This window comes from Alosa alosa, chromosome 14 (genome assembly GCF_017589495.1).
Source record: "Alosa alosa isolate M-15738 ecotype Scorff River chromosome 14, AALO_Geno_1.1, whole genome shotgun sequence".
Taxonomy (NCBI): Eukaryota; Metazoa; Chordata; class Actinopteri; order Clupeiformes; family Clupeidae; genus Alosa; species Alosa alosa.
In genome coordinates this window covers 1,820,769-1,842,489 of record NC_063202.1, presented here as the reverse complement: position 1 = coordinate 1,842,489, position 21,721 = coordinate 1,820,769, and the positions used below count along the sequence as shown (strand labels likewise).

General features: G+C 43.5%; 3 protein-coding genes across 3 annotated transcripts in view; 1 reads left to right on the top strand and 2 right to left on the bottom strand.

The window, feature by feature from the left end:
• The window catches only part of cmtm4 (CKLF-like MARVEL transmembrane domain containing 4), a 27,960-nt gene extending 17,591 nt beyond the window's left edge, over positions 1-10,369 (top strand). The window contains exons 3-4 of the mRNA XM_048263651.1: positions 4,516-4,656; positions 6,790-10,369. Coding sequence (XP_048119608.1) covers positions 4,516-4,656; positions 6,790-6,951 — 303 coding nt within the window. The 3' untranslated portion in view covers positions 6,952-10,369. The remainder of the gene's footprint in view (positions 1-4,515; positions 4,657-6,789) is intronic.
• A 130-nt stretch (positions 10,370-10,499) lies between these two features.
• cmtm3 (CKLF-like MARVEL transmembrane domain containing 3) lies at positions 10,500-17,750 on the bottom strand. Its single transcript, XM_048262713.1, has 5 exons — positions 17,417-17,750; positions 14,064-14,219; positions 13,571-13,666; positions 13,097-13,220; positions 10,500-11,850 (listed from the first exon to the last, which is right to left on the bottom strand). The coding sequence occupies exons 1-5, from the start codon at positions 17,528-17,530 to the stop codon at positions 11,825-11,827; spliced, it is 516 nt and encodes a 171-aa protein (XP_048118670.1). The 5' UTR covers positions 17,531-17,750; the 3' UTR covers positions 10,500-11,824.
• A 97-nt stretch (positions 17,751-17,847) lies between these two features.
• On the bottom strand, positions 17,848-20,957 carry LOC125307013 (chemokine-like factor). The gene is made up of 5 exons (XM_048262714.1): positions 20,904-20,957; positions 20,612-20,815; positions 19,626-19,781; positions 18,967-19,062; positions 17,848-18,381 (listed from the first exon to the last, which is right to left on the bottom strand). The coding sequence occupies exons 2-5, from the start codon at positions 20,714-20,716 to the stop codon at positions 18,295-18,297; spliced, it is 444 nt and encodes a 147-aa protein (XP_048118671.1). The 5' UTR covers positions 20,717-20,815; positions 20,904-20,957; the 3' UTR covers positions 17,848-18,294.
• Between the last annotated feature and the right edge of the window lie 764 nt (positions 20,958-21,721).

Genomic DNA, 21,721 nt, shown 5'->3' with positions numbered 1-21,721 from the left:
CACGTGTATGCGTGCGAGGGTGGGATTGTCTGGTTACAGGCTACACCCACTCCGTCTTCTGCTCAACCTGTTAAAAGCCTCCCAACCCCACCTCCACCACCTCCACCTCCACCTCCCACCACCACCACCCCCACCTCCACCCCCAACTCCACCTCCACCACCCCCACCTCCACCTCCTCCCCCACCCCCACCTCCACCTCCACCCCCAACTCCACCTCCACCACCCCCACCTCCACCTCCACCACCTCCACCCCACCACACCCACCTCCACCACCCCCACCCCCCCTCCACCACCACCCCCCACCTCCACCTCCACCACCTCCACCCCACCACCTCCACCTCCACCACCTCCACCTCCTCCACCTCCACCTCCTCCACCCCACCTCCCGCCGCTCCCATTCCGTAGTTGCTGCTGTTGTTGTAATTAATCCACAGTGAGCTCAGCCAGCCTCCCCGGTTTCATTTTCCACAGCTCTAGATCAAAGCGCCTGGCTGGAGGAGAAAGCTCTTAACAGCCCGTCTGCACCTCCCACCCACCCAGCCTGCCGAGCTCAGCCACCCAGGCAGAGGTGGCAAGAGGCCACTCAAGTTTACATTGCCCACCCAGCCGCCCCTCGCCTTGCCGTCTCCATACTCTTAAATCATGCCAAAATAAGGAAAGTGGAGAAACTATACCGTTTGTTGCCCGATGTATGAAGACGTTTTATTTGATTTTACTACTTTTTTCACCCCAACGTTCATTCTTCCCCTGCTACTCTCTTTGCCCCTGCTGAGTTTTGCAGATCCTGAAGGTTTTCTGAATGCCTCAGGCACTCTGACTGTGTGTGTGTGTGTGTGTGTGTGTGCCTATGTGTGTGTGTAAAACACACAGCTGAAAGCGTTCTGAGAGGGATCTGTCCCCCAAATGTTCCCATTGCAGCCGGATGCTGTGCACTTGAAATGTATGTGGGCACACGCGCATGACCACGAGCTCACTCACTCATAAGCATGCAAACGTCCCTCTCATACACACCTTCACACATGCACACACAGGTGCCCTTGAAATGATATACAGATGGTGTTCAGTACACACCCTGTGCTCATCATCTGTACATGCAACATTACATATATGTGCACACACACGTGTACACACACACACACACACACACACACACGCACACACACACACACAGAATAAGAGACTCTTGAGGTAGAGGAGAGACTCTTGGTTCAATACGCACTCATGTAAGCAAGAGCAAAGAAAGCTTATCTAGTACACATAACACACACGCACACACACATACACACACACACACACACACACACACACACACACACATGCATGCACACACGCACGTACACACACACACGCCATTTCCCCAAGTCCTTGCCAGCTGTAAATCATTTTGTCCCAGCTCCCTCATGCCCCTTGGTAGCCTGATGGCTCTCTAGCCTGATGGGTCTCTATTCTCACACTTCCAGAATACAGAGAAGCCTCCAACCGTGAGAGGAGAGGAGACCTCAGAGAGATAGAAGCCCCTGGAGCGATGCGCATGGCACAGTGTGTCCAGCCCCTGGAGCGATGCGCATGGCGCAGTGTGCAGTGTGTCCAGTCTCAATGCTCCTTTATTATCTCAGTCAGAATTCAAATCTGCTTGATTGCCTTGATTGAAGCCTGCTGACTGAGACATATAAAGAATTTGTTTCCTGTTTTTTGGGGCCTCACAAGTCAAAGACATTATACAGCTCTGGGAAAAATTAAAGAGACCACTGCACAGTTTTCTCATGTCATCCTACGGTTGCTGAGTGACATTCGAATGAGTTGAGGTCATATTCAAATTTGCAGTGCTCTCTTAATTTTGAATATGACTGTCAACTCAGCAACTGTAGAATGACATCAGAAAAATGTGCAGTGGTCTCTTAATGTTTTCCAGAGCTGCACATAAAGCTTATACACAGACAGCTTACAATATACAGCACAGGCAGTATATCATCGACATGCATTTGTACAGGTCACTAGAGGTCAAACCAGTCATAGCCTGATCCTCTGGTCAGCTCTTCATTTGCACTTCATACCGAGAAGAGCAGAGAAACGGGGGATGTCTGGCCCGCAGGAGCCGGTCGGTGTTGAGCTGGTGGTATTAGGGCCCGTGTTCCTGAGTGGGCCCAGCTGGACGTCCCCCCTGTGATGACCTGGAGATGCACTGCAGGAGCCCTGCCGTGCTGGAAGCAGCCGTGCACTCAATGCCCGCCACTCGCAGTAGTTCCCTTGTCCCATCTGTCTAAGAGGAAGGGGATGGCGTGTGTGTGTGTGTGTGTGTGTGTGTCTTTGTATTTGTATGTGTATGTGAGAGAGACAGAGAGCGATTGTGATGTTAATGTACCATAGGCAGTGGCTTGTGTGAATGTGAATGCATATGAGTGTGAATGAGTGTGTGTGTGTGTGTGTGTGTGTGTGTGTGTTTGTCTGTGTGTCTGTGAGTGTGAGTGTGTGTGTGTGTGTGTGTGTGTGTGTGTGTGTGTGTGTGCTTGTGAGTGGGTGGAAAGGTCTGCTTAGTAGCTATTTTCAGCCACATTCAGCAGAAGGCTTTTCAATAGAAAGAAAGTGCTCCCAGCTGACTTGGTCGTTATACTGTGCAATCTGAGTGCTACTGGCATCCTTGGTACCCTTTAACACAGTCCATTTCTCATGGAACACGGAGAACAAGACTGTCCACTGCCACCTCTGTTTTGGCAGCACAGGTCAGTGTAGAGGGAACAGTTTTTATTCATCAGATTCTTTCAGTTCCTTCACTCAACCAACACACATGAAACGGTAGCTGATTTAACATGCACATACATTTGCATATGTATATACTATGCATACAGGCATGTAAATACTGTATGACTGTTATGATTAGTGAGGTTTCTGTGAAATGTTCCACACTGTACAGTGTAAACAGAATCCAGTGGGAGGAGGACCTCTGAGAGAACTGCGCTGGGTAGCGTGCTGTCTTCTGCACATGGTATGGTATCCCATGAGGCTTTGCGTTTTACCCTACTGGCTAATGTTTACTTTCACATCCTCACACATGCACACACACACACACACACACACACACACACCCACACCTGTAGACTCCTAGAATGGTGCTTCCAGGAGATGTCCTGGTTTGTTAACATGCAAACAAGTGGGTGTCAGTAAGATTGTATGTATGAGAGTTCTCCCTCTCTCTCCTTTTCCCCAATCACTCTCTCATTCTCGTATGTGTGTGTGTGTGTTTGTATATATGTGTGTGTGTGTGTGTGTGTGTGTGTGTGTGTGTGTGTGTGTGTAGAGGGAGACTGATTGTGTGTCATGTGAGACACTCAGGAGTTGTGTCTGACATCATGCATTTAATCACATGACTGGGCCCTTCCCAAGTCATGAGCCGTTCAGCTGCTTCCAAAAAGAGGTGTGTGTGTGTGTGTGTGCACACTATGGTGCACACAGGTGGAGCATAAGATGTGCAGTTATACACATGTCTGTGGACACACACACACACACACACACACACACACACACACACACACACACACACACACACACAGCATAGATGTTAGCTTTGGGGGCTTTTGTATTGAAATGTGATGACAAATGACAAAACAGCAGAGGAGGACAGAAGGTGCGTAAGAGAGTGAGAGGAGAGGTGGAGAGGGGAAGAGAGGGGGAGAGGGGTGGTGGAGAGGTGGAGAGGTGGAGAAGGGAAACTGGGTGGAGGGACAGACACACATACACACACACACAGAAATCTTTCATAGGGGGGGAATGAGGACATGTGAGAAACCATGTGCTTTCTATGTGGATCGACAGACAAAGAAATGGTTGATGAGGATGTGCACAGACAGGGAAACGGTGGTACCACTGATGGTCAAATGTATGTCAGCTGCTCTCTCTCTCTCTCTCTCTCTCTCTCTCTCTCTCTCTCTCTCTCTATGTGTTTGCATGGACGTTAGGGAGTAGAGTTGTAGCACTGACCACCAGTAGTGGTGCTTGAAAATGGAATGTTTCGGCGCCCCCTGTCATCAGCTCAGTAATAGTGCCCCTCGTGCAGCCCCATGGAGACCCCACCCTTCACTCTACTGCTGCAGCACAGCAGAGCAACAGACTGCAACTTGCCTGTCACATGTGCTTTTTCCAAGAAAGTTTTTGGACAGAAGAACATTTTTGTTTGTCGATGTCTTAGCCAGATCATTTGCTTCCTTTACCAGACCCTTTAAACTCTCTCAGAAAGTCAATTTGTCCAATTCTTTTTTCTCATTAGTTTTCCCATTAGCTTTAATAAAACCACTGTATCCAGCAAAATCACCAACTGATTGAAAATGTTCCAGATGGATTTAAACAGATAGCTAAATCTGTTATCCAGATTTTGTCTCGGGCATTAGGCAGCTTAAACCTTTTTTTGTAGCAGCGGCAGCAGTTTGAGATTAACTGGTCTGTCTGTCCATCCATCCAACTGGGTGTGTCTGTCTGTTCATCTGTCTGTGTCTGACATCTGTTTGTATGTCTGTTTGTAGGACCTGGTCAACACGGTGGTCAGCACCTTCTTCTTTTTGCTGGCGTCCATTGTGCTGGCGGCGGTCAACCAGTCTGGCGCAGGAGCAGATGTCAAAAGTGTGGAGGGGAGTCGGAAATCCGGAGCAGAAATCGCTGCCGTGGTAACTTTGACGACCTCTGACCCTGTTCTGTTTTAGAATGACTACATCCCCTCAACCACCCCCACCCCCCCATTCTACATCCACAGTCTGCTAAAGTCATTCAGAGTGCTAAGCCATGGAAAGAGTCTAGGGACCCCCTGTCTCTTTCACTCACTCACTCTCTCTCTCTCTCTCCCTCCCTCTCCCTCTCTCTCTCTCTTCTGTCTCTCTTTCCTATCTGTGGATCCTTACTTGCTATAGTTGTTGTTCACGTCCCTCTCTTTTTCATACTTTTCTCATTCCAGAGTGAGGCAGCTCACTGACACTGTAGTGCACTGAACTCACTGATATTTGCTGGTGTTCTGCTGCCACCTTGTGGATGAAATGTGCAACTGTTTCCAGTGTGTGTCTCCTTGGCCTGCATTATCACACAATCTAATGCTGATGGACAGTTGTGTGTCAGAGCCAGAGCCAAAGACATGGCTGCTCCTTTGGAATGCTACCTCTTCAATAGACTTCCATTCACTAATTTACTCACTTACTTACCACCTCCCCCCTCTCTCTCTCTCTCTCTCTCTCTCTCTCTCTCTCTCTCTCTTTCTCTCTCTCTCTCTCATCTCACACTTACACACCTCCTAGTCTCTCTCAGTTGGACTCCAAACACATGTCTTAGTTATGACACATAGAGTATACTACTGCCTGTCTTTAGATCTTTCTCTCTTTCCCTCCATCCTGCCTTTTCTCTTTTCTCTCCATCCCCCCTTTCTCTCTCACTCTTTCCTCCCTCACTTGCTCTTCTCATTTACCCTTTTCTGCTGAGTCAACACGTCGGGTCATTAGTTTCATTCCTGTACTCCCCCACAACACACACACACACACACACACACACACACACACACACACAAACAGACAGACACACTGACTCTTAATTGCTCATGCAGACTCAGGCTTGTAAAGCTGGCCACCCTCTGAGTTGTCTAAAGTGCTAAAGTGCTGACTCAGCGTTACCGCTGTTCCTGTCTCCGATCTGCTGCCTGCCTGCCCCGTCCTGCCCCGATCTCTCCGTTACCTGTGCCATCTCACCCCTCACCTGTCACCTGTCCTGTCTCACCTGTTTCCGGGTCACCTGCCCTGTCTCACCTCCATAGCTGAGTAAGCCTTGTCGTTGCAGTTATGGTTCTGCATGGTCTGCCTTGTGCTGCCTTGGTCTGCCTTGGTCATGCCTGTTCTGCTCTCCTCGGCTGCCTCTCTGTCCTGTGTTTGCCTGCGTGGTTTCGTTTGCTTACTTGTTTTCAACAGAGTCGGTCATTTGCCATTTTGGTCTCGGCTGTTATGGTGTGTCCTTCACTGGTCTCCCGTGTCATTATTTATGTGTCATCATAACACTGTCCAGCTCCCCTGTATTGTTTATTTTGTCCGTCCCTGTCCAGTATGTTTGATTTCTGTATCTATCTGGGCATGCTGCCTCCTCACTGTGCTTGTCTGAGCCTTTCTGGGCTACACTAAGCTGCCCAGTGCTAGCCAGGCCTGGGGCTTTGGATATGTGCTGACTTGTAGGACAGGGCAGATGTTTCTCAGCAGGAGACGCCTGCTAAACATCCTGGTGTGCTGTGGGGCCCGAGGGCATCTGTGAAACCTCCTAGCTTTGCATGCACGCCGGGGATCATGGGTAAAAGACAAACACAGCAGCCCACGGCCAGGGAAATCCATAATAAATCATTCCTGGCGCTCAGTGTAGATAGTGTATGTGTATGTCGACTTACTAATGTGTGTGTGTGTGTGTGTGTGTTTATACTAGTTTTCTAAACATGCTTTTATGCTACAGTCTGTATGTGTTTATACTTGCTTGTATCCTCATCTAAGCTAAAGGGGAATGTCAGGGGAAATGTTCCATCAGTCTTGTCATCAGTGTGTTTGCTCTGTCTCCAAACTCTACCTCTATCTAAACATTTTTCACACATGCCAAACCTTAGAGTAGCCCTGTGTATAAAGTGGGGTGGGGTGATTGGTTCTAAATTACCAATTTAAATTGTATTGTATTAATTGTATTTATTATCAAGTTATTTTCAAAATGATCAACTTTCGAGTGATATTGTGATGCCATTTTGAATGTAGGAGCAATGCAAATGGGTGCTCCTCTGCGCTGTGTTGCAGGTGTTCGGCTTCCTGGTGACGGGGGTGTACGCATTCAACTGCTACCTGGCAGTGCGACGCTGGAGGCGGGGGGACGGCCAGGCCGGTCAGCTCACCAGCGAGTACATGCGCGCCCGCACCGCGTCCCGAGGCGAGGTGGAGGCGCGGCCTGAGCTCCAGTGACCAATCCACACAGCCCGCTCCCCCACGGGGAGCCCTCTCCCCTCATTCCCATCATCCCTTTCTGCCAGAGTCTTCACATGGACTGGGTTGGCTCGGTTCGGTCCGGTTCGGTCTGGTTCAGCTCAGCTCAGCCAGGCACAAGCTCGGCACAGCAGTGCCACCATGAAGGCTTTTCACCCAACTGGTCTCAAAGACTGGAGCCGCCCACCTCTGCTATACAAGATGGAGGATGGTTATCGGCATTGTGCGCCAGGATTTAGTCACATGAGAGACAGTCACAGTGCTGTTTGTGTGCTATCCTGACACACACACACACACACATACACACATATACATACACACACACATGCACACTTTACAACTATTTGTAAAATGCATTTAAATCATGTGACTGCCAAGATTCTCAATTTGAAGGATGTGTGTGTGTGTGTGTGTGTGTGTGTTATGTCTGTATATTCACCAGAAGATATTCAAGGATCAGAATGAGCAAAGGTCTCCTGAAGTTCCTCATGAAGAGTAAGGACACACACTGTTGGACGTGCAACATGATGGGGTTTGGGACATGTGTATCTGAGCCATACAAACCATTTAGAAGCACTTTCTGTCATCAGTAAAAACAACTTCACACCTAGCCTGTTGAGAAGCACCTAAGCCTGATGCATGCAAGCATTGTGTGACTTGTTCTGTACCACACACACACACACACACACACACACGCACATACACAAAAACACACACACTCAGAGAGAGACATTGCCAAGCAGTGACTAAATGTATGGAAAGTAGTTCTGTACCAGGCTCCTACATAGAAACTGTAGCTGGCAAGTTAATGACAATGTGACATGCTATCTCAGACCTTCACATGAGACCTTCATGCAGAAATGAAGGAGATGCATCGGCCAGAGAATGTACATATTTGATATCCATTGCAGGTTTAATGTGCTATATGAGTGAAGTGATGAAGACCATAAACATTACAACCTTTGCTTCAGATAGATAGATAGATAGATAGATAGATAGATAGATACTTTATTGATCCCCAAGGGGAAATTCAAGAAAGCTTCAGCTGGTTAATTAATGCATGGCACTAAAATGTAGCATTATGTGGCCAGATGATAACATGAAATTTAAGAGCAGCATCGGTACTGGAATTGAGGTACGGTAAAGGAGAAGCTCTTGACATAAAATAAAAGAAACATTAAAGGAGAAATTTGGCGAAAAATCGCTGGATTTCTCCTTTAAGGTAGGACTCTCAGGTGAATGGCCTCGAGCAATGGTCGCCAGTTGATGAATGTTAAAACTGAACTGGCAAATGCAAAGAATGTGTTGAATAATGGTATGAAAACCTCACATGTGTTATTAAACAAGAAGTAGGTTATGGATATGATTATGGTCCCTCTTCGGGCTGAAACTTCTCAAATGAAATTGAACAGTGAGAAGTTGAGCTGTTGTGTTGTTGTGCAGAGGGCTATTTTTAGCAGTGGAGCCTGCAGAGAGTACGTGGAAAGCTAATGTGGAAATAGCTTCTGTGGTGAACCTCCAGGGTTAGCCCAGACCTATGCTAGTGCTCCATTGTGTCCCAGTGTAGTGTTTTCAGGGAAATGGAAGCAGAGGACATGGTAGAGGGAGATTTGTACTGTATCAGGCTGCCTCTCATGCTTTCCTATCCCCTCTCTCTCTCTGTCTCTTTCTCTCTCTCACACACACACACACACACACACACACACACACACACACAGGATGTACTTCCTGTAACATATCACAAGTGTCTTTCTTTCAGTATGTGTGTGGACATGTAGGTGTTGTACATAGAACTACAATGTACATGCCATCTCAGTATGAAGGCATTCATGTATTGACGTGTATCTAACTTCATTTGTTTATGTGGACCATGTGGTGTTTTTTTCCTTTACAGAATTCATGTTCATGAAGTATGATTCAGTTCTTAATTATTCTGTCCTAATGGTATTTTGTATATTTTGATTAGTTTGAAGGATTGTTGTGTATACAAACACATATATTTGTGTTGGTTTTGTGTGTGTGCATTTCAATCAGTTATTTAGAAGAATGTTTTATTTTTCAACCTTCTCTGTCAGTGTCAAGTTATGAAGAACAGCTCCTCTTTAGCCTGCACTAGCGTTGGCCTGTGCATATGAGCTAGTGTACTTTAGCCTGCACTAGCGTTGGCCTGTGCATATGAGCTAGTGTACTGGGGTCACGCACCTTCCCAGAGTGCCTTGCAGTAGACGAAACAAGAGCAGCCAGTTACACCTTCACACAACATAGTCTTTAAAACTGTGTGTGTGTGTGTGTGTGTGTGTGTGTGTGTGTGTGTGTGTGTTTGTGTGTGTGTTGAGTGTGTGTGCTGATGTGAGATCACTTAGAAGGACCAATCTGAGGAGTTTAGTGTTATGAGAAGTCATTCTTTACACATGAATGGAAAATGAGAGACAAAACATTTCCTGGTAGCCTCTGACTCCGGCCTGGATCTGGCTGGGATTCGGCTGACATCAGTGCCACATCTGGGCCAAATCAGCACCACGTCTAAATCAGTTTTGGTCTAAATCCAGTTCAGAGTCCGCCTTTCTCTCTCTGTGTTCCATATGTTAACTGTTTTTGCAACATACTCCTCTTAATCTTAGTCTTAATACTCTTGTACCGTGAATGTGGGTTTTTCTTTCCAATTTCTTGTGGGTGTTTTTTGTTTTTTCCGTAACTGAATGGCTTCAGGAATATTTAGTTTGAAGGAAGCATGGTGAAGGGGGATCTGGTTTTTCTAGAGATAACGTGTTTTGGGTGTGCTTACGGTTATAGACAATCACTAGTGTGTATTTATAGAAGTGTCTGAAGTATATATCTTCGAAGAAGAAAAATGTGGTAGGCTATGCTTTGACATATCAATAGCAGAGCTCTCTTTTTTGGCCAATGATACTGTGCAAAAACTTTGACCAGCCTCTAAAATCTGTCTAGCTTTAGTGTCAAGCACTTGAGTTGTGACTGATTCTGGATCAATTTACAAGGTAAACTCAAGGTAAACTTTTTTAACAGAAGGCATCAGTAAACCAGAGCAATGTGTAAATATGACCTTGTCTAGGAGTTTGTATGTAAACATTATTGAATCACACACTTATATCTCTCTATTGAAGTCTTATGACTTACACCTGGATTTGACTTTTTTTTTCAACTGACATTGTGAAAATGGATGTTATGCAATCAAGGACAATAACTGATCCATGCTACATTTCAGCTCCAGTTTATTTCTGTATGCTTCTCTAGCGTACTGTTGTGTACTCTGACTTAGTACTCAAATGTGTATTTTTGTATTTATAGAAATCTATGTAGATTTACCAATGCTAATTGTGGGGTTCACATGGTTTGAGTCTGCTAACTTACAATGGAAATTAAATGATTCCAGACACTCTTGGCTGTTCATTTAAACCCTCCATTAGAAGACAGAATCAGTGGGTCACTTGTTTACCCATGATGCATGTTATGACATTGGCAGAAGTATTCAAAAACATAATAAGGGAATTTTAAGAACACTTGTTTATTGAATATATATGGCTTTCAGTTTACAAACTTTTTGGCAGTTTCACACTCTGTGACAAGAGGCAAGGAATTTCATGACACACAGTCACATACATGTACACACACACACACGTGGTGGTTTGGGAGGATGTGTTAGGAAGCGTGTGGCATTAGCAGTGCATCTTTGATATATACTGTAACCTTGGATTTTTAGTGCCTTCCACAAATACTTATAATTGGAGAAAAAACAAAACTGTAAAAAAGCTCAATGTAATTTGCAGCCTCTTTGAAGTCTGCAACTCTGAGATCTAAGCCTCTGACATTTCTGTGAGACCCTGGATTGACTTGATTTTCTCATAAACCCAGAACTGTAATTTAGCGTAAACCAATACTTACAATATCTAAAATGTCCCTATTTACAAGTTCTGTTTTGCTGCTTCCAAAGTAACACAGTATTCACTTTTATGTTCAACATTAAGCACTGTATACACAGCATTCATTTCATAATAATGCTTCTCTTGTCTTTCTAAATATGACTTTTCAGTATTCATACCTTGACATATGAAAGAAAGAAAAACAGTGCAGTTTCTGGGCAGAAGTGCTATTAGCCTTTAAAGACCATGGCTTAACTTCTCGATACCGTTATTAGCTTTGGTTTGTTACAATAGCTATATGTGTCCTGTACAAATAAAGCCTGTTAAAGAGGGCTAGAGAGAGTCATCTGACTGCCCCTGCTGCAGTCACTTTAAGGTTGTAAACATGAAGAGAGTGCAGAAACTCAGTTACACATAAGATGGCTTTCTCTCTACCCTCCACTTTCAACAAGCAAAGTCGCTAATCATTTTAATGTAACAGTATTAAAAAAATCTCCCAACTGGTACATTAAAAAAAAAAACATTTTATACCAAAAGAAGAGCAAACAGACTAATGCACTGTTTTTATCATTACATACTTTCTTTCTATTGGATTCAGCTTTGTAAGAAAAAAAGGTTAAAGTCATCTGACTTGTCCTGATTTAGCCCAGTAAACAAATTCAGAGCAAGCTAGGAAAACTACTGCGAGACATTCACAGCTTTAAGCATACACTCAAACAGCAAGGGGAGGGGGTGGTAGTTGTTGTAAACAACTGTATGGACTTCACTTTAAATACCAAAAGCAAAACACTTCAAAAAGAGTCCAAAAGATAATGCTTTTGACTGTTATCAGTGAGTGTGAGGTACATTACAGCATTCATCTGTAGTGGTGAAAGATCAGTGGTCAGTGGACTCAAGAAGGGAATTCTTCTTTTCCATCAGGCACTAGAACGGACGCCTCGACCCAGTGACATTCTGGTAAATCCCCCTCCTCAGTCTGAGTCGGAATCTGAGTCATCTAGGAGAGGGAGAGAAGGGAGGTAAATGAGAAAAGCAGATCTGGCACTCGTTGTGAAGGAAGTGAAAAGTCCCTAGTGATAGCCTATTTGATAGCTAAACTCTGGCAATGACACGTCAAAATAAACACAAGGAGCTCATAAGTTGCACATCGCCCCAATCTTTCACCAATGTTATTTCTAGTAATTCCACTATTAAGCTCTAGTTTTGACAGGACTGCTTTTGTGGTGATTCATGTAAAAGCCAAATACCCTGAGGGAGCCCAGAAAGTGGATGTGGGTATATGGATCAAAAACAGAAGTGAAATGAAAATCTTGATATTTCGTCCCCTTTTAATTATAAGGTTCTGCCTTCTGAGGAGTTCTGAGATACTGGGATTAAAAGTTTTAGAATTCAATAGAATTATATTTATGGGCTGAACAAGTCTCTTTAGATATAATGTCCAAAAATGCATACAACTTCAAGAAACCCCTCACCTCACCTTATGAAGTTGTCACATAATAAGAATATGTCAATAACTGAATTTTGACAACAAATGTCAGATAAAACCTTATAATTCAAAGGGGGCGATTTGCAGATATTTATATGGAACTTCCTGTACACACACGTGGTGCACACAGCACCACTCATTACAAGAACAGCAATTACAATGAGGAAATTACTAGAAACCCCAATGCAACATTTTAATTGAATCTAATTTCATGTCCTGTCATGTTTACAGTGGGTGGAACAGGAAACAACATGGTTTCAGAAACCTCCAGCCAAATCTCTACCAAACCCACAACCAAGGGGCCCTCATCATAACATGGGGCTAACTTCCCAACAACCACTGCCTTCCAGAAGGCATTCTTGAAGTCTTATATGTTGTAGACTGAAAGTGATTCAATAGCTCCTTGAGTTGGATGCTAAACCATATTTTACTACATAAATCAATAATTTATTTTATTGTTACATGAATTGTAATATAGCAGAGAGGACATGGCTTTGCTGAAGCTCAGAGCACCACCACTGTTGACAATACTCATTTTGTATAATTCCCACACTAATCCATGGAAAGTGTTTCATCAAAACTTAAAAAGGAAGAAACACACACATACACACACACACACACACACACACACACGAACACGAACACGAACACGAGAACTTACGGCTGTCCCAGAGAGAAAGAGAGAGAGAGAGAGAGAACACACTTCTGCAGTATCAAATTCATAGAGAAAGAGGAACAGGTCAACGGTAGCAAGTACCTGGGGGTGTGGGTGGGTCATCAGTTGACTCTCCTCCGCCGCCCGCTTTGAGGAAATTGGCGAGGTCGTTAAAGATCAAATAGAAGTCGAGTGCAAAGAATATTGTGGCGATGAAACCAAATAACTGGAAGCAAAAGAGGGAAATGATATGAGATACTGATAGGCAGAAAATGAGTTTCAGGCAAGTTCACTTTAGTACCTAGACAATGAGATAAGAAAAAAGGGGGAAAGCACACAAAAAAGCAGAAATGAAACATTTATCATTTGGTATTACCCTTCTGAATAAGACATACAAATACATTTAAGTGACGTTTCACTGATATAACTTTATCTAATGCACTTAAAATTCCACCACATTAGTATTCTTTGGAAAACATGAGCAAAAGAATAGAATCAGGCAATAGCACACACACACACACGCACGCACGCACACGCACATACACACCACACTTCTGACTTCTTCTTCTGACTTACCCCTGCTGCTTTGGAAGCTCCATCAGGATACTTGGATACAGCAATTATGGAGATGATGAAAAAGATGATAGATGCGCTGACACAACGCAGAAAGTCCTTTATTATGGAGGTGGAAACACAGGGGGGTGTGTTTGGGGAGGGGGAGGTTGGAAGTATATCCATCAGAAGTGATCAAATATTCAGCCCCCAACGCACAAGCTACTCCACAACATGCTCACACAACAGCTCAAGTAAGGCTGAGTAAGCAAAAATCTGAAGGTTAACATTACCCTCATTAGCAGTAGCATGATTAACATTTGAACATCATTATCATCTTAACAGGAGGGGAAGAAACAAAAGAGGCCACAAACAAGCAATCTATGTAAACTATCTCTCTACAGTCTCTACTCTCACATGTTGCATGATTATTGATTATCTGATTGATTAGTTGATGCATGATTAGATCTATGATATGATATGATGATTTTCCAGGTAAGTTGTAGAGCTACATTACCATTAGGGGCCAATGGAAGCCCTTGAAGCGCTCGTTGATCTTGGTGGAGTAGGCGAAGAGGAGGAAAAGAGCCGCCAGGAACTCTATGAGAGGAGCCGTCACAAACACAGCTGCTGTGGACGCCACGAAGCAAATAAAGTCCACAAAGGACAGGATCTAGAGAGAGAGAGAGAAAGACAAAACAAAGAGGGCAAGAGGGTCAAAATGGAAAAGAAAACTGTTTATCTGCTTTGTGAAAGAAGTGTTACAAGCTTTTACAAAATACATTTCACCAAACGCACACAGTCACTTTTGACCTTGACTTCAGGAGGTGGTCATACATCAGAAGATAAATTGTTAGGAGTCCCTCAGACAGAGTCAGCACTGAGGACACAGCCATCTACATCCAGCACCTTTTGGGCATCCAACACTGTACCAACCTGCCAATGCACTTAAGGCCAAAGATTACAGTCACTAAGAGCATCCACCCCTGGGCAGCCCCACTGCCTGAAACAGCCATGGCCATAATCTGATGGACTATCAGTACAGAGTCGAATACCAGAACCAATGTGGCCTCGTCTCGGGTATATTTCAATTTATAGCTAATTTAACAGCATGGGTAAGACCCTAACTGATGAGTCATCTCAATATTCCTACGCTATGATAGCTACTGTGTACTTAATGTATGAGAACTTTGCTTGTTGATAGACTTTTGCACTTACACCTGCACTCCACCTACGCTCACTAACACACACTTACCATGTATTTCCCAGTCTTCCCTCCTCCACCTCCTCCTTCTGTCCTCATACCACACGTTCACTGGTACTTATAATGTCAACAACACTCTTATCCTCTAGTAATAGTACTGGCAGATTCAGTAGTAATTCCTCGCTAAGGTCTCCTTTGCACTGCAGCTTTCATGTTATACTCTTCTGTAAGTCGCTTTGGATAAAAGCATCTGCTGAATGAATACATGTAAATGTTATTAAGGCCCATGATGTTATTTGATAAACCAATGGATAGGTCACTTTTGAAATATAATGGCAGAGTTATGAAATTAACATTGATAAACAGAGAATGAAGCCCTGTATCCTTTACAAATCAAATATGCAGCGCTCAGCATAATAACCATAGACTGTGATTTGAGGCGTGCTGTTCATTCTTAAGTATCCTGCTCATAGCATTGTATTCACTTGAATGAACATGCACGCACGCACGCACGCACGCACACACACACACACACACACTAACATAAACACAGAAGGCAGTTCAACAGAGGACAGTTGTCAGGGAGTGTAAGTGAAATGTATGCAGACAGACCGCACCACCATAAATTGTACACACGCAGAGCTGCTCTTTGATAGCAGCGTGCAGTCCCATCTATAAACACACAGGGCTGACATAAAACACAGGACGTGCATTTTCTCTTGAAAGCATGTCATCTGAATATCCGGCACAGAGGGCACACACCACACTATGAAATCCCTTTGTTGTTAGGAACTCTCCCCTGCTTTCTTAGTGTCTTTACAGAGAGAGGCAGGCATTTTGTTTTAGTTAAAAAAAGGGTAGCTGGCTAAACCCTAGAGGTGAACCATAGAGTAGGTGAAACCCGCCCTGTACACTGCCACCCACACACTCTCAGCTGAAAGCTGCACATTTAGCAAATCAGGCAAGACACAGTTTCTGTGCTGCATAAGGTTTATGATCTATACTAGTAGACATAGTGGTCAGTGGCTTTGTATTTGCAAAAGAATGGTGTCATGTTGCATGCTCTCTATTTCCATTTCACTTACATGGCCTTAGTTCATCTGCAAACTACACAAGTTGCTTAGAAGTACAGCTGAAGAAGGACACTTGTTACCAGTTGTTTTTAGGGCACTCTATGGTTGAGTACTTGCATTTAGAGTCATTTACATGTCTACTAGCCTTTTATTTGCATATTTTATACTTCGGAAAGGAAAAGAATAATTGGAAAACTATGTGAGATGAGATTGCATGGGGGTTGTTTCACCTGAATCATATGAAATGTGTACTTATTTCACCTCTACAAGTTTGGTTTTGTCATATTCAAAACCATCATTTAACAAGATAAAAAAATCCAACCAAATGTCTTCCGTGTTTCAATTTTTATTTTTCTATGAAAATGCCCTAATAATTCCAAGAGCACTACAATGAGTAACTGTCATTCCACCTAAAATAACAGCATTTTCCAGATGTCCTTCGCCGAATGTTTTGGATTTGATTTCAGTTTTTCCATTAGGACGGCAGAACGCCGCCATGCTGAAACCAGAGCCCAGATCGGCGCCGACTCTGGGCCAGGCCTGGCGCCGATGTCAGCCGATCTACTCCACAGACAGGCTGTCTAGGATGTCATAAAAGTGGGCGGCTGTAGAAATCCCCCTATCCTTTGATAATGATAACTTAAAAAGAGGCGCTATTGTTCCTGCGGGTGGATGCTTTTGACTGTAGGTTAATGGGTCAAAACGGAATGCCCCATCGGCAAAGATTATGGCGAAAGGGAGGCTGCATTCACACGCATGACAAAAAGAGACCAATTTCACTCACATGACAACCACACGGTGCAGCCGAAGCACCCTGCAAATGGCGCTTCAGTTTTTAGGCAACCCTGAAGCCCCGGCAGTCATGGTCAGGTAGTTTGGCAGAAAATGCTGATTAATATTTTTTCGTCAGTTACATCACTATTTTCAGGCAGACACACCCACTTACAACATTTCCTGCTGGAGGGGGTGGTCTGTAGTATTACTAGCGTCAGCATCTGTGATTAACACAAGACACTTAGTAAGTAGGTTATGCTCTGTAGACTACTACACTCAAAAAACTTTCTAAACTGGACATAAGCTATGCACACCTGGCCTAGGCTATAGCGAGGGAGACGTTAGAACAAACGCGCGCGCGCGCGCGCACACACACACACATAAACATGCAACATCTGTTGATTTAGCCTATATTCGAAGCAACGACCAAGACGTGAATCACTACTAAAGGCCTCATCATCTTGACAACTATGGACGATGTAGGCTATCAAAAAAATCGCGTTAAAACAAAACATTTTCCTCACACATCTCAAAAACCCCTCTAAACAAATGGGAATCGTGTGATTGACTAAATAGCAAAGGCTCATGGCAGTATTCATTCATTCATAGTAAAGCACACACAATGAATCGCCGCAACACCAGAGTGATATGTTTCCCCGTTGTGCATTCATTTGTTGATTCCAAAGTTATAATTTGGTGTCTATTAAAAAGTTTTATTGGAAATAGCCTACCTACTACAGCAGCCTACTAGTAAGTTGTCTAAATACCACAGATCATATACGAAAACAGTGAATTAGTAGACTATATTAATGTTATTACCACTTCGCCGATTAGAAGCGTTCCTTTTCGGGATGTAACGAACTCTTTGCTCGGGAGAAGAGAGAAAATTGCATGGCGCGATCTCGTTGAGTCGGGAGCCTCGATATCCCCCATTGCGCGGATAGAAAGAAGTGTGACGATTCAATGAAAAAGTTTCACTCCTCTCCCTCTGTCCTGCAGCTGACAGTACAGAGAGAGCGTAGAGAAAAAACTGTAGTGAGACCAACGGCGTGTCTCTCTGTCCCCCAACCCCCGAAGTGGAAACGGAAATAATGACAGCGCGGAAACGAACAGAGTACAAAAGCGCAACATCTGCATTCTGCAAATCTGGAGAACGTTAACTTAAAAGAATGTGGGCGAGCTGTCCCCTCGGGCAGGGGGCTTTGTAATATCAGTACGGGAGCCAACATTGCATTGCAATTACTGAGGTGGAAGATTAATGCACAGGCTTTATTATAAGTGCCGAGGAGGCATCCATTAATAATAACAATAGGTTATTAACCCCAAACCCTTTAACTAAACAATGCATGGACATGGAAGCCTTCAGGCTAGGGTGGTCAGCAGTCTACCAGCAGGTCACTAGTTCCTCACAGGCATAAATTACAAGTGGATAAAATGCACACATTTGTAAGTACAGCTTTTTAAAACAGCCCATGTCCAAATTGAGGTATCTTCTCTTTGGAATAATGCTTTCAACATTAAAATGCAAGCAAGACCTCCCATTTCAGCATGATGATATTGATCCTATCATCCAGGGAATTACTAAATAAACCAGACTTGAGGCATGGACAATAACGTCTCTGAATAAATTATGTTGCATCACAATCACACATGTGACACCCCCAGACCACAATGTGAAATACAGTAGCCTGTGTCCTTTAGGTCCTCCTTTGATTGAAGGTGATTTTCCTGAATAATAGGAATCCATCAACTCCCCATAGAATTGCACATATGAACCCCACAATCTGCAAACAAGCACAAGTGGACAAGATTGAGGTCATCAGTCATCAATTCAGACTGCCATTGGCAGAACAATTTCAGCTGAGATTTAAACTCTGCACTGGCTGTGATGCTGTTTGTAATTGGCCTGCATTGCATGTATAGTAAGTATAAGTATAAGTATAAGTATAAATACTCTTTTGATCCCGTGAGGGAAATTTGGTGTCTGCATTTATCCCAATCTGTGAATTAGTGAAACACACTCAGCACACACTAATCCCGGCGCAGTGAGCTGCCTGCAACAACAGCGGCGCTCGGGGAGCAGTGAGGGGTTAGGTGCCTTGCTCAAGGGCACTTCAGCCGTTCCTACTGGTCGGGGTTCAAACCGGCAACCCTCCGCTTACAAGTCCGAAGCACTAACCAGTAGGCCACAGGTGTATTACTGTACGTAATACAGTGTGTTGCCTTTTCCTATTAGGCCTAACACCAAATGCTGGTAACACTGTTCACTACTGTATAACTCAGATTTTTGCATAAAAGGAAAATGTTTCTAATCTCATCCATCTGATTTGTTTGCTACTGGTGATGTGCAAGTATGTTGTTCCACTCACCGCTCCGACCACAGTGGCTGTGAGTGAGTCCGTGGAGAGAGCCACTACACTGAGGATGAACATGAACACCGATGCAAAGAATGAGTTCAACACATCCTAGAGCAAAAAGAGAAGCATTTAGATTGTATTGTGCATAATAACATTTGTACATTTTCAGATATGCATTTTTTGACTTTTGCAGATATGCCCTTATCTAACACTGACATCTGCTGATGTTGGTGCATGTGTACCAGGGCCGGAGATGTAGGCTGCAGGATGATGATAATTATTATTATTATTATTATTATTATTATTATTATTATTATTATTATTATTATTATTATTATAGGCCCTGAGCACCAGAGATGAAGGCTGTGGCCGCTTGTGGCCAAAGATCCTTTATCAACCGTCTCTGTTGTGGCCATATGTTTGTCTGAAAACTGATCAATTTGTGTTGTAGTTTTAACCAAGTGCAATTCTGAGCCAGTCTTTGGGCAATGTTTTGAATATCATAATAGCCGTGAGTGCATTTTGTATAAAATTGTGATATAATATATAAAAGGTTTTGACTATTTGGGCACCCAGAGGATTAGAGAGGCTGCCACTGGGGATCCTAATCAACTAAACCAAACTAAACATATTGGTTATGGACTGTACATTGAGTTCACATTGACTCTTACAATGAGAGGCCAGAAGAAGAGAGTGATGGTCTTGTTGAGTTTGAAGAGATAGAGCAGCAGAAGGCCAGTGGTGATCAGGAGCTCCAGCAGAGAGGCAGCGATGTAGGGAGGTCTGGAGGCCACTGCATAGCACAGGAAAGCCACAAAAACAACAACCTGAAACACAACACCAAATAGCACATGGTATTAGCCGATTAGGTTATTTTTTTTATTTTACTTGTCTTCTTTTCTTCATTTTTCTGATCTAGCATCCTGCAATAGTTAAACAAGAAGTAACAAAAATTGCTAAATTTTCATTGTGACAGTGACAAACCATAAGGTAGTCAATGTAGTTTCTGATGTAAATGTGTATAGTTCAAATGAACAGGAGCTTTCTTGAATAATAAAGTTCCTAAGAACTACAGTGAGTAGTATGCCTTAAAAGGAAGGACTGTGAGCTCTAACCACTTTCTACCCACCATGTTCGATGTAAACCATATTTACACTCCTCAGTTCACTGCCCCCTAGTGGCTATGCTTCAAAATGGTCTCTAAATGCTGAAGCAAGGACTTGGGACTTAGCAAGGGCTAAGTTCCCCTTTTCATATTTTATAGTGTGTTGATGTCTCAACACATGCTCTTTGACAAGGTATACCACAAAAGATAAATTAAAGAACATACTGGATGGCACTTTCACATGAGGTGCAACATTAATCTTATAACACCTACATGTGTTGAGGCATCAATCGTTTTTCATATGTCACTTCCTCTTCAGTCACTTATAGTCTGCATTTGACAAAACATCCATCTTAGCATTGCCATGGACATGCACACATATTTTTATTTCCATTTCAATAAAATCATTATTTCCTACAGACCAGAAGTAGGCATAATTTATCTAAAATATGTGCAAAACACAAAACCTACTTCAGGTTAGAATTCTTGAGTAGGGGGACATTTTTGCTGCTGCTATTGTTTCTTTCTTTTCTCTCAATAATCACAACTCACAATTTCCGCAATCTTCAGGCCTCCTTTAATGGATTTCAGCAGAGCAGTATTGACCTCAACGGAGGTTGAGCTCGACTCCCCTTTGGCTGACATGTCTTCTGTCATAGTGACTTTGGTTCTTCCGTTGCACTTTTTAGTATTGCAGTTGGCTTCCTCTTGCCAATTTTAGTTTCAGGAAACGATATCTGACAGTGTTGTATGTCTCTAAAAGGATCCACAAATGCACACACACAATATAATGTGTATGTGAAGATAATACAGAAATGTTATAAATGTAAGTAATGTAACTGACCTGTTGACGTTCAACAGTAGTATTCATCACACAAACTTTAAAGGAGAATTCCGGTGTGATATTGACCTAAAGTGTATTGAAACATGAGACCGAGTGTGAACGTATGTCTCATAGCCCATCTCGGCTTGTCCCCTGCACTCCAAAATCTGACGCTAGTTAGCCGATGCTACCAACAGCTTTTTCAATAGTGGTGCTTCGGCATCGGGCTAAATAATTCAGTGGAAATGCATGGATTCCAGTTTCTTCCAGTAGCAGCAACTGGAATCCATGCATTTCCACTGAATTATTTTTGGAATCTGATCCCTTATCATACCTGTTCATTCTTACTCATCATTTCGACTTATCGCGTGACTAAATTCAACATGGCTGCAAACGCTAAACTTCGTTGAAGATACTGTCTGTATAAATCGTCTTGTAAGTAAACTACCAGTGCTTTTTTCAAAGTTCTCAATGTCTCGTTTTTTAAATGTCAGGGCCATCGGAAGTCTACCAATGAAGTGTGGAGATACATTGAGCCTCGTAAATGGGTGTAAAACAGTGATTTATTTGCATGGCTAGCCGATGCGAAGCACCACTATTGAAAAAAAGCTGTTGGTAGCATCGGCTAACTAGCGCCAGATTTTTTGGAGTGCAGGGGACAAGCCGAGATGGGCTATGAGACATACGTTCACACTCGGTATCATGTTTCAATACACTTTAGGTCAATATCACACCGGAATTCTCCTTTAACATTATGGTTTAATGTTAAAGTTTGTGTGATGGTATTAACAGTGAAGTTCAAATGTTACACAGACAGCACCAAGTAAAATAGAGTAGAA